The 17,931-nt window shown below is 43.4% G+C and overlaps 1 protein-coding gene across 1 annotated transcript; it reads right to left on the bottom strand.

Annotated features, from left to right (window-relative positions):
* Nucleotides 1–15,039: 15,039 nt before the first annotated feature.
* Nucleotides 15,040–16,149, bottom strand: LOC310864542 (KH domain-containing, RNA-binding, signal transduction-associated protein 1-like; the record flags this gene model as incomplete). Its single annotated transcript, XM_083773231.1, has 1 exon — nucleotides 15,040–16,149. The coding sequence occupies exon 1, from the start codon at nucleotides 16,126–16,128 to the stop codon at nucleotides 15,040–15,042; it is 1,089 nt and encodes a 362-aa protein (XP_083629357.1). The 5' UTR covers nucleotides 16,129–16,149.
* Between the last annotated feature and the right edge of the window lie 1,782 nt (nucleotides 16,150–17,931).

Here is a 17,931-nt window from a genome sequence, read left to right as displayed (position 1 = left end):
ACATCATGTGAAAAGGACATTGAGTGCTGGCATTTTCATCATTCTGCCTTCTCTATCTACCTACCCTCTCCCTATACACTCCTTCACTCTCTTGCCCTCGGTCTGCCGGCTCTGCCCTCTTCCCCTTGTGTTCCTTATTTTTCTATGTACACTCTCAATGTCTTTCAGTCTGTCTACCACCTTGTAGTGTTATTTTCCGCTTTATGGAACTCTCTACTGAAATATGTTAAGGTTAAGACAAGCACACGGAATGGGTCAGATCGAAAGACACACGCGCATACATGCACAGCACACATAGAAAAGGTGAACAACCTCCCTCCCTCCCATACAAATGTGCCATTTAAGAACTTCACATGTTCCTTGCCATTGGCAATTCAGTAGATTGTCGAGGGTGGGCGAGCTCCAAAAGTGGTATGTGTTATACCACTCTACAAAAAGAATGTTTATACCACTTATAAAAGTGGTATATCGTTTTGAAAAAGTGGTTTATACCACTTTTAAAATGGTATATAAGTTTTTCTAAATGGTATACCGTTTTGAAAAGTGGTACACCATTTAAAAAGTGGAATAAACCTCTTTTTCAAAATGATATATAACTTTTAAGACGCCTTCATGTGTGTCTGTCCGTCTGTCCGTCGTTAACAGCTAATCTCTGGCAATGTTAACCCGGTCGATGCCAAACTTTGCACACACACTCCCTGGATACCAACACACATTCTCCAGAACGTCCTGTTATAGCGCCACCATAAGGCAGCTTTTCACCATTTTTACCTATAACTGCACCGATATGCGTGAATCGTTGCATGCACACTCCCTAGAGGCCAAGGACAATTGTTTTACCTACATTTTTCACATCTGCCTTTTATAGCACCACCAGCAGGCCGACTTTTGTAAAATTAATCATTGCACAGTATCTGTATAGTCATTTTCTATAGTTAGCTTTGCTTTATTAAAGTTGGCAACAATGAAAGAAACATCAGCATGTCTGCATTCCTGGTCACTATAGAGATTCATTTAATTATGTATGTCTATGGGCTCAATTATGAGAATAATTGCAATGAACTCTCTAGGGAAATAAAATGGATGGCACATTATCATCAAATACTCCAGGTCTGGGGATAATTTCCTATATTTTTAACATTCCTCACTGTCTGTCTGTCTGTCTGTCTGTCTGTCTGTCTGTCTGTCTGTCTGTCTGTCTGTCTGTCTGTCTGTCTGTCTTTCTGTCTGTCTGTCTGTCTGTCCGTCCGTCCGTCCGTCCGTCCGTCCGTCCGTCCGTCTGTCTGATCAAAGCCAAATGTAAGGTGGACTGTACACTGCCATTTTGCTGATGTAGAACACCACTAACGTGTTCTATACTTGAAATATTGAAATGTTTCATTATAGTTTAAGTCAATGGGGTTCGGTTTGAGCAAATTTGAGCGAGGGTAACCTGTGTATATGATGATGTTGTTTATTCTGATTCTTATTTTCAGCTTTTTATGTTTTTATTTAAATCCTATGTCCTACTTCATCGTAGTAGAGTGCAGCACAAATGTAGTGAGAAAAACCCTCACTGTGCCCCTCAAGTGTGATTTTTATTTTTTATTTTTTACTTTAAACACGTGGTTTCCATCCAACAGCAACACAATGTCACTATAATATTATGTCTATATAAGAGAAAGTGAACATCGGTCAAACTGAGCTGTAACCTTGCCCCCAAATATGGAGTCATATGACAGGCAGATGAAACGATGCAAAAACACATCACAGAATAATTTGCGGCAGCTTCACGCATCATAGCTGCTTCGCATCTTCACGCAGCTGCTTCGCATCTTCACGCATCATGGCTGCTTCACAGCTTCACGCATCATAGCTTCACGTCGCTGGCTTCCATGGACAATGAATGGTAGACTGCATCGTTCCATCATGCCCGTGTGGACGCAACGATACAGATACATCATAGATGACTGGCAACATGAAGTCAGAGATCCACAAGAAGCCATGCCGCTATTAGACAAAATCGTGTTTTTCTCGTGTTTCATTATTGTCTCTGCCAGGCCGGGCAGCCGAAAACTGCATAGATATTTATCCGTCAGTGTCCGTCCGTGTGTCTGCGATCAGATCTCCATCACTGCTGAACGGATCCACATGGAAACGACCTCATGGTGGCACTACAACAGGCTCCTAGGGCCCTTCACATGCTAAGTCATACAGTCAAACCTTTGTTCCCTTGGATTCCGATATATTTAATGCCACGCCCCTTTCCACCTGACAAGATTTGTTCTCCATTTCGCATTTTCTTCAAAACACACTTTTTGCTACTTTTTGTCAAATACACACAAATCAGCTAAATGTTTCCGATTGCATTCCAATTGGCTGTCTGCATTTATTTTATTTTCATGTATTTGTTGGGGCTGCTTCCTTACTTCCTTCACAGGTGTTACCAGTTATAGGAATTAAAGCTCTGTTCCATTTAGTGTAGAGTATTTTTCCAGTGAACGAACATGCACAAGCAGGCATGACTGTTTGACCAGAATGTTAATCAGTATCATTGGTAACACCTGAGAAGAAAGGAATCAGCCCATTTTCATGCCAACATGATCGACTGCTGTAAAAAAAAGAAGGTAATAAAGAAACACATTTCTCCATGAAAGGGGGATAGACAAAACAGCGTTATGTTGCAACAGGGTGACACGAGGTGTGTGGCAGGAGTTAAGAGAGATCACAATCATAATGCAGCACTGATGAATGGTCCTGGGGCATTTCCCTGTGTCATCAAGACCTGCGCTGACCCCCTCGTAGCAGTGTTCACCATCATACTGTAATTCAACCTCTCCCACTTGCTCCATTCTCCCGTGCCGCGGCTGTTAATCGGAAGTTGCGGCGTGGAGCGGCGGCCATGATGGAGCGGCAGTGGAGTGACATAATCCCCCGGCAGATGCCGCCCGTCTCCCTGGCAGCGCCGTGGCTGTTACCGGCTGTGCCGAACAGACCAACATTGCAGTGGAACGGAGCTGTCAAAATCCATCCACCTACTCCGGCAGCTGCTGGCCCTCCCCCTGGCAGGATGCATATACGACGGCAGGTGCTTGGGAAGGGCAATGAGGGCCATCGAAGTAGGTCCCCAAGATGTTTACTCTGCATGGCTGTGTAGGAGAGGATCCGTGCTGAAAGTCAAGACAAAATAGTTTCTCTGTAGCTTTATTCCTGTTTATACGGTGGTCCATCTTTGCTCATTGTGGCGGTTTCTTGTCCTTGATATATTTCTTGATGTCCTCTATTGTCTTGGTTATGTTAGGGACATGAGAGTCATAGTTTTGAGCCACATAGACCCCCATGGTGAATGCTGTCAATGTCACAGCTGAACCTGCCACACATTTAAGCATGATGGAATGGTTTGTTGATGTAGCCCTCTCACAATAGCTGATAATGGGATTCAGACACTCTTATGGTCTAGTATGAGACAGGTATCCAAATGTGAGAACAGGAATTTGCAATGAAGACATACCTGGATTGTCCAGATTATGTTTAACAGCATGGAACTAGCTACAAAATAAATTATTTATATCTGGGTTCTTTTATAATCCTCTCACAAATCTCATGTCATCATGATGTCAGCCTTGCCTAAATATGGAGTTCCACAAGGTTCGAGATTGGCCTCCCAAGTTGGAGATAGGCCTGTAATAAGTAAGCATAGCAACCTGATATCAACAAACAGGGAACAAGGGGGCACGGTGGCACAGTTGGTAGTGCTGTCGCCTCACAGCTAGAAGGTCCTGGGTTCGATTCCCGCTGGGGACGCTGTGGGCACTGGCGGCGTGTTCCCTCCTCCGCGTCATCAGTGCCCATACCCGAGGCGGGGGTTGGCGATAGGGCCTTTCTGTGTGGAGTTTGCATGTTCTCCTCGTGTCCCCTAGGGTAGATACCCTCACAAAAACATGACGTAATCCTGGTCTCTAAAACTACCTCCCCCTGGCCAGCCGGGGCGCCTGATGGAGGGGAAAGGAAACTGGTCGGAATAATGTGTCCCTTCCATGCGCTACGTCCGGCCGGGGAAATTCCCCTCTGTCAGGTGAAAAGAAGCAGCTTGGACTCCTCATGCATAGAAGGAGGCATGAGGTCAGTCCGCTGCCCCCCCAGGTTGGCAGAGGAAGTGTAGCGCCCAGGAATACATTAGATAATTGGCACTGAGTGAAAAGAAAACTGGGTTACAAAATCGTGGGATAAAGATAAAAAAAAAAAAAAAAAAAAAAAACAGGGATGGTGTCAACTGGATAATGTCGACTGAACAGAAACATTAACAAGTTTCACAAGCTATACATCCCCTGCTGCTGGTGACTGCTGCTAAGGGCAGATTTGTGATCTTGCAGGAAATAGGTCCTCATCGGATATGTACAACAATGAAAAAATCACACCCGTGTGAAGTGAGGGGCGCTCTTATCATTATACATCATCATCATCTCGTGAACAACTGAATTTATGTGATTGGTTAGTCGATTTGCTCGTCTACATTTAATTATTGTGTTGCCACAAATGTACATCATATTTGAGGCACATATTGTCATTGTCAATGGCAAATAGGAGACGTGAGGGGACAAAAGCTGTATATAGGAGGGGCTAGCGCCCCTCAAAAAGAAGCCAGTCCGCAAACTGTTCTTGAGCTCCCAGGTTACTTTATTTAAGGCCTTAAATAAGGCCTTAAATAAAGTAACCATGGGAGCTCAAGAACAGTTTGCGGACTGCCTTCCATTTTCATTGATAACTCAGGGTCAATGAGCCTGGCCTGTGCTCCGTTGTTTTGCTGTTTTTATTGGAGTTGAGAGTGATGTCATTTCCTCCTCTTCTCAGTAATGTCACTGCAGGGGCGCTAGCCCCTCTATATACAGCTGTTGTCCCCACACGTCTCAATATTTGCCATTGACAATGAAAGGAGAAATTAGGTCAAATGTTTGCCAAATATGACGTAAATCTTATCCCCACACGTCTCATATTTGCCATTGACAATGGAAGGAGAAATTAGGTCAAATATCCGCCAAATATGACGTAAATTTAACCAATCAATCACATAGTTCATGTGATGATGTATGATGATGTACTGTATAATGATAAGAGCGCCCCTCACTTCACACAGGTGTGATTCTTTTTTAATCGGAGGCAGCTGTTAAATAGGCGTACACAGTCTCCCGGTTAGTTAATATCACGTTACGCTGTTGTCAATACTTGGAGGCCAGTTTGACCCCAGATGAGAGTACATCTGACCCACAATCCCATATTTGGGCATGGCTTAAATACCGTTACCTCATGGTGAATTGATCCCATTCTGACCCCATCATGACCTCATCATGCTGACAAGAGCAATGCCAGAAGGAGAGATGCGTTCACAAGGCACATACAGTATGATATGGTCTCCACAAACTGACCATGCATGACCTCCAGGTTAGGTTCTGATCTAACATCAAGGTGGCACGTCCTAATCCCAGTTAAACTTTTGTATAAAACAGATTGTTCAGTTGTATGAATAGTGCGGCTAGTTTATCGAGGACATTGTCCTTAGGTCATTTTCAAACTGTGATCCGGCATTTGCACAGATCCATAGGTCTAAACCGCAGTGAGCGCAATACAGAAAATGTGGTTAATGTGGTGTATATTGATCAGTCTGGGAAGAGGATCCCAGTGAACGCCAAAGTAGGAGAGAACGTGCTCCACCTGGCACGCAGGCATGGCATTGAATTAGAAGGAGCCTGTGATGCATCACTTGCCTGCTCTACATGTCATGTCTATGTGAGCAGAGAACATTTTGGCAAATTGCCGGAACCCGAAGAAGGGGAAGATGACATGTTGGATATGGCACCGATGCTTCAGGAGAACTCTAGGCTGGGATGTCAGATAATTATTACCCCAGAGCTGGAAGGAATGGAGCTAACCCTCCCTAAGGTCACCAGGAACTTTTATGTGGATGGCCATGTTCCCAAATCACACTGAGAAGCAGAAACAACTGGTTGATAGCTGGGCTAAGAAGGTCATCTGTTTAACCTCTAGAGTCTAGAGCCTTGTGAAAGGAACTGCGGGGCATTCACTAGACAGTTTGAAGTCTCCCCCTAGACTGTTTCAAGGGTGGGACATCACATCACCCTTTCCAGATAAAACCAGCACTTGTAATGGACTGTCAATCACTACTTAACCCCCAGAACTGGCCAATACACCCCACGGCCACAATAACACCCCTGTTGAGCCCGGTGCAGGTTCCGCCTACACTCATCGCAAGCCCCCTTACTCGGTTCTCACCCTTTTAACTTTGTTGGGTGACCAAGTACTGAAAAACAAGTAAGCCCATTAGTGTCAACCTCAGACCATCAGATCATGGTCTGATTTTGAATCTAAATGGCTTTGTGTTTCTGCTATTGTCCTGGCTCTGCTCTAATTGAGAGCAATTTAGAGGTTTAGGATTCAATGGTATGTTTACTACCCTGTTCCCTGTAATGGATTAGTATTATTTAAGCCTTGTGGAAATGTGTTTAATTTTTAAATCCACTGCTTCTCTGCATATCTTCTTTCCCCCTCTGTCCAGGTTTGGATTTAGGTTAGATTCTAATCCACAAACTTCCAAAGCACTAATTCCATGGGTCATAAAATGCTGTAGGCCTACAAGTTGTTTCTTTTGCATTATTTATATTATATCTATGTTGGTTTAGTCTATCTGCTATTGTGTTCCTAGTTTCATTATTGTAGTAGGTTGCACTTGTTGCATGTAATTAGATAGACACAGTTACTAGTATTAGCCTGTATGATTTGTTTTACCATTCTCATTGTGGTCCTATTTTTCACCTGTTGTTTAGGTCTGAAGTAATCTGGTTTCTTGTGTATCGGTCTGTCTGTCTCCTTTAGTTTGTTATGTACAAAGTAATCTTTCAAGTTTTTGTTCTTCCTATATGCTGGTATAATTTTGTATCCGTTTAGGTCATCCGTCCTATTTGCAAAGTTCCTCTTTATTTTCATGTTTGTTATTCTGCTTAGTGTCGAATAGGTAGTAACTAAGGCTAGTTTGGGACTCTGGTCCCTTTGTTTCACCTCTAGAAATGTGTCATGTGTATCCCCGTTTTCGTAAGGTGTCAAATAGAGTTTGACATGCTATTTTAAAATCACTTTGTTGTGTGCAGATTCTGTGGAATCTCTAGAGCTGTGATTTGACTATGCCTCTGTAAGTGTGTGGTGGATGAAAGGAGGTTTTATGTAAGAGCTCGTGTGTGTCTGTTTCTTTAAAATATACTTTGAAATCTAATTTACCACTTGTGTTGAAATTTGGGCCCTTGAAGACAGTAACATCTAGGAAATCAATTTTTTCTGTGCTCGTCACATATTTGATTGTAATTGATCTATGGTGTGTGTTTAGTATATTAATACAATCTTGGGAGTCCTCTTTGGTGTGTTCCCAAACACCAAAGATGTCATCCAAAAATCTATAATAATGTGTTGGTTTGAGTTAGCTTTTTTTTTTAGCTGTCTCTTCCCACAGAGCCATGTAGATATTTGCATAGGAGGGGGCAAACCTTTTCCCCATGGCTGTGCCTTTGGTTTGGAGATATAATTTCTTCATTTTTGGTCAGATTTATGTTCAATAGTTCCAGTAGTTCTGTGTCAGGGCGTTTCCTGTCTGGATATTTATTAAAGACTTCCTTCACTGCCTGTAAACCCGCTTCTGTTTCGATGTTTGTGTACAAACTATCAATATCGATTGAAAATAAAAATGCATTTTGTGGCACAGTTATGGCTTTGATTTTATTAACAAAGTCATAAATGTCCATGATATAGCATGTTTTATAGACAGGGGGTTCAGAAAGTGTTCAATATATTCAGCTGTTTGGTACGTTTCACTACCACAGTCAGTGACAATATAGGTCTCCCTGCTGGAATCTCGTAGGTACAGTCCACGTGCTCGCATCTTTATGTATTGTTGGGAATAGATAGAAGATCCGTGCAAGTGGAGTGTCCTGCCCTATTAAGTATTTGTCTTGTTTGTAGTTTATGTACTTTTTTTCTTTAAGTTTGTATATTATTTCTTTAGCTTCTGCGGCCGTTTGATTATAAATAGGTTGTCCTAGTTGTCTATAGTGGTTTGGGTTGCTAAGTTGTCTTTCTCCCTCAATTAAGTATTGATGTCTGTCCATTATAACTACTGCGCTCCCTTTATCTGTATCTGCGGGTCTTCCGCGGCTCATGCCGTTGCCGGAAAATGCACTCACTCTCTCTCATTTTGGCAGTTCTGTGCTGTCGTTTTCCACGAAATTCGGCAATATGGTAGAGGTAGGGGGTCATGGGTCATTCGTCAAAGCACCTCTGACCTATAGATCTCCCAATCCCCCTATGATTATAGATAGGATTGATAAAGTATATCATCCACACTATCCACTCCTGGGATTTTTGTAGCCTGGTTAACTCCCCATTGAAATCACATTCCATTCATTTGTGTGGAGTCTGGACCCTGCTAATGCATGGTTGGTTGTGGGAGTAAAGCGTTGACAGACAACCCCTTCAGCCAATCAGCTTAACAAAAAAATGTGATGTAATCTCCAGTCTCCAACCAGCTATTTAAAGTGATAATTTGTTTGTTAATTGCCTGGTCTTCTTTCTCTTAATCAGTCATCAGTGTTTCTATGGCTTATTGTGCATATTGCGGAAAGCTTTTGTCTTTATTGCTTTTATGGCCTGGCCCTGTCTTATCGCTGCTTGCAGGTATATGTATTCATTATTTTCCTAACATCTGCATGGTTTGATACCATGAGATTAGTATTTCAGAAATTAAAGATGCTATTGTGGAAAAATAGCATCCTGATTAGCACTGTATAGTAAAGTATATATGTAGCAATATGTTACATGAATTACAATTCTAGGCATTTAGAAGATGCTCTTAATCCAGAGTGACATATTAAGCAAGCAAGAACAACAACATTAATACTTATACTTGATGTAGTTTACAGTGTACATTAGTGTATAATGCTCTGTGCAGAAGCAGGTGGTCAAAAATAAACTGCAGACGGGATAAGTTGAAACCATTGTGGGAGTGGGTGGTATATTGGTAAGAAATCCAGTGGGAGCAGCCAGTCAGAGTACACAGGTTTAAGAAGCAAGACCCTGCTTCAAAGCTATACTTAAGATATGGTATGTCCAGTTGGTTTGGAAATCTAACGGTGAAGTACAAATCTCAAATAAGTAGGCTGGCGAATATGGCTGGGAAGATCATGGGCATGACGCTAATGTTGTCATTTATTGCCCTAAACAAACATTAAAGTCCGTAGACTTGGCTGCCAAAAAACGTAATTTTGACAGCCGGGCCCCTGGAGTCCGTAGGCTACCCCCTAGTGCTGCCGTAATTGTCCAAAAATTGGATTCGGATATTCGTTTTAAAAATCCACGTGGATTCGAGCAATTCGAGCCATTCGGATTTCGGATTTCAATTCGAGCCATTCGGATTTATTAATAATTATATTTACACCAATACAACCTGAGACATAACATTTAAGATCGCATTGCTGGCGCAACTCTCTCTCTCTCCGCGCATTGGTGCTGCTGAAAACGGAGTTGGAACGCAACGCATGCATTCTCCCTTCTCCAGTAAAACTTCACAGACATTTTTTATTAAATGAGCAATCCTACCACGGCACACAGCCCGGAGGCACGGAGGCAGTATTAATTCACAGGACAGAACACTGCATTGCTGCTGCTGCCGGACCCGGCACCACATTTCATCCTTACGCATTTTATTTATCTTTTTATAATTTCCTGAAGGATAAAGTAACTTCATGATTGAAGATTGATGAGTGATAGATCTGTGTGTTGTCTAAAAATATAGTCTCCCGTCTGTCCGAAACAACACCGAAGCAAAGCCTGTCCCAGATTCTGATCACTAGATACTGTTGACGGAAGATTTCACCAGCGTACACCCACTGCGCAAAGAACGTAAAAGGCTCCCGCGGCCCCGCCCGCCCTGTGCTCACTACGCAGCCTGCGCTGCGTAGTCTGCGTCTAGGAATAGTGCCTCGAATAGAGTACGAGGCAGCTGATTTATTTTTCAATGTATGCCCGTGTCGGCGTGTCGCGTGGCAAATATAACTAATCTACAAGCTCACAAGTCACAACGCGTCGCTTACCCATGGCACCGTCTCGCGAAAACTAATAATAATAATAACTAAAACATTTTTTTTATTATTATTTTTAATTCGAACCTTAATTTTATATATTCGGTTATTCATAAAAAAATTTGATTCAAAAATATATTCGGATATAGAATATTCGTCGGCAGCTCTACTACCCCCAGCTCCCCTGGAAAAAAATCCTTTCCAGCAAGACATGAAAAATAACAAATATCACAACAAAAAATTTAATAAAACACTGTACAGGTGGAAGAAAAAGGAAGGGGGGTTGTAATGAAGCTAGGGGCGGGGGATCACCTGGTGACTCCCACAGCCCTGGTACTGGTACCTATGCTGCTACAGTATGTCCATTCCCACAGCCCTGGTACCTATGCTGCTACAGTATGTCCATTCCCACAGCCCTGGTACCTATGCTGCTACAATGTCCACTCCCACAGCCCTGGTACTGGTACCTATGCTGCTACAATGTCCACTCCCACAGCCCTGGTACCTATGCTGCTACAGTATGTCCACTCCCACAGCCCTGGTACCTATGCTGCTACAGTATGTCCACTCCCACAGCCCTGGTACCTATGCTGCTACAGTATGTCCACTCCCACAGCCCTGGTACCTATGCTGCTACAGTATGTCCACTCCCACAGCCCTGGTACCTATGCTGCTACAGTATGTCCACTCCCACAGCCCTGGTACCTATGCTGCTACAGTATGTCCACTCCCACAGCCCTGGTACCTATGCTGCTACAGTATGTCCACTCCCACAGCCCTGGTACCTATGCTGCTACAGTATGTCCACTCCCACAGCCCTGGTACCTATGCTGCTACAGTATGTCCACTCCCACAGCCCTGGTACCTATGCTGCTACAGTATGTCCACTCCCACAGCCCTGGTACTGGTACCTATGCTGCTACAGTATGTCCACTCCCACAGCCCTGGTACTGGTACCTATGCTGCTACAGTATGTCCACTCCCACAGCCCTGGTACCTATGCTGCTACAGTATATGTCCACTCCCACAGCCCTGGTACCTATGCTGCTACAGTATGTCCACTCCCACAGCCCTGGTACTGGTACCTATGCTGCTACAGTATGTCCACTCCCACAGCCCTGGTACCTATGCTGCTACAGTATGTCCACTCCCACAGCCCTGGTACCTATGCTGCTACAGTATGTCCACTCCCACAGCCCTGGTACCGATGCTGCTACAATGTCCACTCCCACAGCCCTGGTACTGGTACCTATGCTGCTACAGTATGTCCACTCCCACAGCCCTGGTACTGGTACCTATGCTGCTACAGTATGTCCACTCCCACAGCCCTGGTACCTATGCTGCTACAGTATGTCCACTCCCACAGCCCTGGTACCTATGCTGCTACAATGTCCACTCCCACAGCCCTGGTACCTATGCTGCTACAATGTCCACTCCCACAGCCCTGGTACCTATGCTGCTACAATGTCCACTCCCACAGCCCTGGTACCTATGCTGCTACAGTATGTCCACTCCCACAGCCCTGGTACTGGTACCTATGCTGCTACAATGTATCGAATGTGCAGAAGGCATAAACTACATCAAATACACTTACCCATGGATGCCTCTATCTGGTGTTTGTGTGTAATAGATTGACACGTTTTGCGAATGATTGATTTTGCATGTTATTCCAAGGGGTGGGGTGGGGTGGGGGGGGGGGGGGGGGTGTAAAAGGCCGGTATTTCCATAGACATAGACGCCTCGGAAGTTTAGCGTGCATCACAGAAGAAAGACTTTCGGTATAGGCCAATCAAAGGCCAATAAAGCTCCTTTGAATTGAATTTATAAGTCCCGGAAAAGACATGCTGCGTAGACGGGCTAGTAGACTGTAGTCACTTTGAGTGGCAGTGTGCCTTCCGCACTTCCGCCAATGAACAGTGGCCAATGAGGCATCTAGAACTTTTTATCTATGGGTATGTCCCCATCACCTGCAGGCTTCCTCTCTCTACTCACTCACTCCCAGCCAGACTGCCAGCTACCCTGTCACTCTTTGTGTAATGTTTGATAGCGTATTCACAGATTTTAACAAAATGGGTTGGTAGGGGTGGGGTTATGTTAACCTTGATTTATAATTTGGTGTATAGGTTAGTGATTTATCTTTTGGTTTATTCTGATTTGATGAGGTACGTTTACGGTTCATGTTTAATTTCCTTTCATGTATTGTTTTGGCCGACCCTGAAGATAAAACATTTGAATAAAACACTGTTGCTGGTGGTACTGTATGTCTGAGCACCACTTGTCATCCTATACTGGGTTTGTAACCTGGATTAGGGGCTTATCTAATGGTTTTTTGGCGAGTATGTTCAATATTCCATATTGCTGATGGGCAATTGTTTCTTTAACCTGTCTAATGTGCAAGAACCATTGATAAAAAAATAACAAGGAGCTAGGATATGTCTTGGTTGAAGAGGGGTTTGTTTCCAACTTGATTTAACACTGGGGAGGCAGGGAAAGCTGAATGTGCCAGCCCTGAGCCCTGGTGTCGTTGCTGCCCAACATGTCTGCTCCCACAGATTCTCCCATTACACAGGCGCTCAGGAGCTCTGGTTGACAGCCTGTGTCAAGGACATGGTGAATATAAAAGTGAGTAAAAAAATTAAGGCGGTACAGTAAAATATATTTAGTAGCAGTGGAAGTGCAGAATGAGGGATCATTTAGAATCACGATTTACAGAATATGCAGAAGGCATAAATATACAGTACATGGTCAATTCCGTGTATCTATGTTATCTTACGTGTATAATATTCTGTAGCTTGTATGGGTTCGAATTGATTTAACTTACAGCGGGGAGTTTAAAAGGCTTGTATTTCTTCATCTCCTGCAGGCTTTCCTCTCTCTACTCACTGACCTGATGAAGATCAAACAGATCGAAACGTTGTCAGTATTTAAATAAAGAACGTCTTGCTATTATCTATGGTGTGCGGGCTCCATCCAATCCACTCTCTCTACTCACTCCCAACCATTGATTTTAACAGCATGGGTTGGTAGCGCGGGGTTTATGTTGGCCTTGTTTACTCCTGTGTTTTGATTTCCTTTTGACGATCGGTGTAACTGTTAGCCAACCATGGAGATACGTGGTTTGAATAAACTGTTAAAAAAAGGATGTTGCTGGTGGTTTTTGAGACTTATTGCAGTATGTTGCGCCATGATTACCCCTAGACTGGGTTGTAAACAAATTGGAGGCTCGACTACACTTTAATCAGGATAAGTAAAATATTTCATGTCTGTGGGCAAAATTGCCTTAATGTGCAATTGCCATTTGGAAAAAATAAAAATAACAAGATAAGTATTTCTTGGTTGAGAAGTAGGCCTAGGTAGAGAGGGGTTTGCTTCCCCTCAGGTGGATATTGTGGGATGTCTGCTGAGGAGCTCTGGCCCAAGGTAATGATAATAAAAAAATAGATAAATAAAAATATAAATAAAGAATTATCAAAAAAATATACTTTAAAAGTCTAGGTAAGAACAGCTATATGATAAACTCTCTTTTAGCAGGTATGGTAAATTATCTTAGCAGCAATAGTGAATGTGCGGAATTATGGGATAGGATAATTGAGAATCACACGACGTATTGAATGTGCAGAAGGCATTATTGAATACGTACATCAATTCCACTTATGTATGTGTTATTAATCGTCTCTGTGCCTATGTAAGTTTGTGGGTGGCTCTCTCTGTTGGTGGTGTGTTTGGCTGATTGAATGAGTGATTGTCCTGAAGGCTCTCCTCTCTCCACTCGCTTCAAGCCAGACTGCCAACTACCCTGTCACTCTTTGTGTAGTGTTGAAAGGGTGTTCATTGATTTTACAGCAGGGGTTGGTAGGAGTGGGGTTTATGTGTCTCCTGTGTTTTGATTAGGTTACTCATTTGTCTATTGGTTTCTTCTGATGTGATTTTGTACATTTAAAGTAGTTTACAGTTAGTTTCATTTTGTTTACTGTTTTGGCTATAAGCCCACCCTGAAGATATACAAGATTTGAATAAAACCCATCGCAGATAAGTTGTTCTTTGGGAACTGGGAAGAGGAGACGGATTGTGGTTGGTTGGTTTCTCCCACGGCTGGTTTGAATGATGATCATTGAGAAAGGCCCATTAAATAAAGTAAATAAATCACCACAGTGGTAAATATGGGATGTGCAAAGCAGTTTAAGATTATTTGAAAGATATTTTACAAGATGGTCAGACATATCTACATTTGAAAAGGATGGTGAATGTCTCCTTCTGTTGGTGTCTGCTAGATTTGTTTTTAATCAAAACAGCTCAGGCCTGCATTTGCCAGTAACATCATTGGTAATAAGTATTTGTCCTGTCCTCGTCGTGCTCTTAAAGACATTTCAAATGCAACATAGTGAGAAAACAAATCACCACAACATTAAATGAATTATCAGTAAATAATTCATGTATCTATTTTCAATTATCTGAAAATATCAATAAATAAACTAAAGTAAGTAAATATATAAGGTTTTGTAGTGCAGCAGCAGTGAGAAAGTCCGGAAACAAACCTATATCCACTGCTTTGAAAAACAATCATTGTCCCAATATGAAGGACCACCCTAAAGACATTGAATTGGTTTATCTAATTGTTGCCAACTTTCAGCAACAGAAGCTGGGAGATTACCATCGGTCTCTAGCTAAATAATTTCTTTAGAGATTTGTGAGTGTAAGCACTCGCCTTTGGACCAAGATTCTGGGTTCAATCCGGTCACCACCAACTCAGCGTATGCAGAGCATTTCTTGGGAAATTAAGACAGACACAGTGTAAGTACTGGGAGCTGATAGTGGGTGCTGCAATCCATCTCCCAGGGGTCTAGAACACTGAAAAGGGGATAGATACCCTCAATATTGGCAGATACTGACAACCCAAGCCACTCCGACTTACCTGCTTGTGAGGCTAAGAAGTAGGTGCTTTGCCTCCAGTACCAGTGATGGACCCTGAGCCCTCTTCCCAATCATCTTGAGCATATTGTTCATATGTTGCCTCCTGAGCCTCTCCTTGTCCGTAATCATAGTACTCGGTATCTGCAGGTGCCGGTTGTTGACTGTAATATTCATATGGTTCATAAGCATGCTCATAGGACTCTTCATATGCAGGATATTCATCATAGGCGTCTGCTTTTGACTGTGATGTTGAAGGTTGAGGATGCTGGTGCTGCTGGTGGGAGAGGGCAGTGGCGGGGAGCATCCTCGCCGACCCCAGTGCAGGTGGTCTAGAGCGGGGAGCGGTGCCCCCTCTGGGAGGTGCAGAAGGCATGCCGCCCCGGCCAGCTGGTGTCCCTCTGGATGCTCCACCCCTACCCAGTCCTCCCCTTGGAGCACCACCATGTTGCACACCTCCATGAGGGGAACCGCGTGGCATCCCTCGCCCCCTTGGCCCTCCAGGATTGTTGTTGGCGTGGTGTTGTCCTCTGCCTCTGCCGGGGTGACCGCCCCGCACCCTACCCGAACAATCCTGGGCTCCATTCAGGTAGTGGGGATCTATGTACTGTTCTTGTTCACCAGGCTCTGGGGTCAGGAACTGCTTGACCTCCTCCATGGCACGCACCATGCGCATGTAGGCTTCTGGAATGGGGGCCATCACCTCGATTAGCACATGCAACTCCATGGACAGGTGAGCGTATTTAGCGTCACCTCCCTTCCTGTACTCTTCCTCCTTGTTTTTGTCTCTCATGGAACCTTTCCCCAGAACGGAGATCTTGGCTCCAGTGTCTTCCTGGAGCCTCTTGATGGTATTACCTTGAGGTCCCAGAATCTTACCAACAAAGTTGACCCTTGGGTATTGCTTGGTGGGAATGAGGATCCGCTCTTTCAGCTTGAGGTTTTTTGTAGTGAACAGGTCCACATACATTTCTTTCTCTGCGTCTTTCTTCTCTCCTTTCTGAATCCTTTCAATTTCTGCCGAAATCAGTTTTGTTGCTTGCATGAAGGATGAATCCAGACTATCTTTCTCTGCCTGTAGTTCCTGCAGATATTTGTCATCCATTTTGTTTTTCTTATGCACGGGTCCTGATTCTGCCAAAGAATCAGATTTCCTCTTCATTTGGTTCATAATGCGTTCAGCCTAGATAAACCTAAATTGATCTTAAGATAGACGAAATAGCTAACAAAATTACCTCACTATGTCCTTGGAGAACTTGCTTTGTTGCAGGTTGTCCATATTGAATTTAAGACTCTTAACCACTATGCACATCTTTCATCATTAGATATGATGTCATCCTTGCTCAAATATGGAGTTCCACACAGCTCCACACTGACTGCCAGTGGCTGTAGCTACAAAGCCACTTGCCACGTGACAGAAACATTCCGTGGTTGGAATGGCTAAGGTGTTGTATAAGCCTGCAGGCTTTCCTGATTATAAATGTCATACAATCTAAAACATTTAACTGATTTATTCGGCTGTCTTCACAACCCTCTGCAATATTATGCTTTGCAGTTGAGTACAGTACAGGTCAAATACCAGGCATTCATTAAATCAGTCCGGATGTTAAAAGTTTACACTATTGTGTAAACGTCATGCACACTGTTTCAGTAGGCTAGCAAACAAAATCAATGAATATAGTCCAAAGTACATGTCTTCTGAGCATTGAGAGTGCACTCATGTGATGCCACCTCTCTGATTAGTGATTGGTTTAAGGCAAGCGATCTAATAGCATTCTGCTACACGCTGATGTCCAGGATAGATATTACATTTAGACTCCTTGTTATTGGCTCTGTAAACATCTTTGAATGAGCAGTACTAGACTGAATCACTGTGCCAAATCAAGATGGATTTCTCCAGGCTATGGTCATTATCATTTTTACAGCTGCAAATACAAATCACTGCATCTGGATCGCTATATGTTCTCTGGTTGGCTTGTTTGTCATCCTCCTTAAGCTTCATGAGCTCCTGTGGCTATAATGTCCATCAGATGCTTGATTGGACGCCACTCACATTATTTTCGATGACAGGCATGACATTACATCTTTGTTAATTGTTTTGTATTTGGGGTTACCAGAAAGCCACACAAGTGGAGTGTGTGTGTGTGTGTGTGTGTGTGTGTGTGTGTGTGTGTGTGTGTGTGTGTGTGTGTGTGTGTGTGTGTGTGTGTGTGTGTGTGTGTGTGTGTGTGTGTGTGATGGGAGAATAGTAGGCATGTAACGATTCACTCAACTCACAAATCTAATGATTCATCTAGGTTCACGATAAGGTTTTTGTTGGGGGGCTTTTAAACCACAAGCAATGTGGCAGTTTCAGTTTACGGGGATAGGTAGATACAAAACAGGATGACTTCTTTACTTTTGCAGAATGCGAGGCGAGAGTGCGGTCTAGCAAACACCAACTCGAGATCCCAAATCGCTGCTCTCCACAGCATAAGTCACAATTAAATCTCTGTAGTTTGGCATTGATAATCAATAAGGAACTAACTTTCTTGTGAGTAGTAATTAAGTTTGTCAATTGTCACATGTTTAATTTCCCCCGTAATCTTCTCCAATCCTCCTGCTGTTATTGTGGCTAAAGGAAGCACAAAATAACTGATGGGTCTGAATGGGAGGGGTTAATAAAGGGATTTGAAAAGGATTGGTCTATACTTTGCACCATCATTGGTGATTCACCATCTAATTTACAGTCTATTGAAGCCTACGTGCTCAGCAGGAGTCCACCTTGATGACAGTAATTTGTCAGAGTGCACTTGATACTGCTCTTTGACACTGTTTGGCTGACTGTATTTTGTGGGTAGGGGCAGAGGAAAGGAGGGGGTGTGAGTGAGGGAGAGGAGAGTATTGGAAAGGGGTTGGTTAGGTTAGC

Source organism: Protomyctophum parallelum (genome assembly GCF_964188405.1).
Source record: "Protomyctophum parallelum genome assembly, chromosome: 9".
Classification (NCBI taxonomy): Eukaryota; Metazoa; Chordata; class Actinopteri; order Myctophiformes; family Myctophidae; genus Protomyctophum; species Protomyctophum parallelum.
Note: the sequence above shows the minus strand (reverse complement) of the source record. Positions and strands in the feature narration are given on the sequence as shown.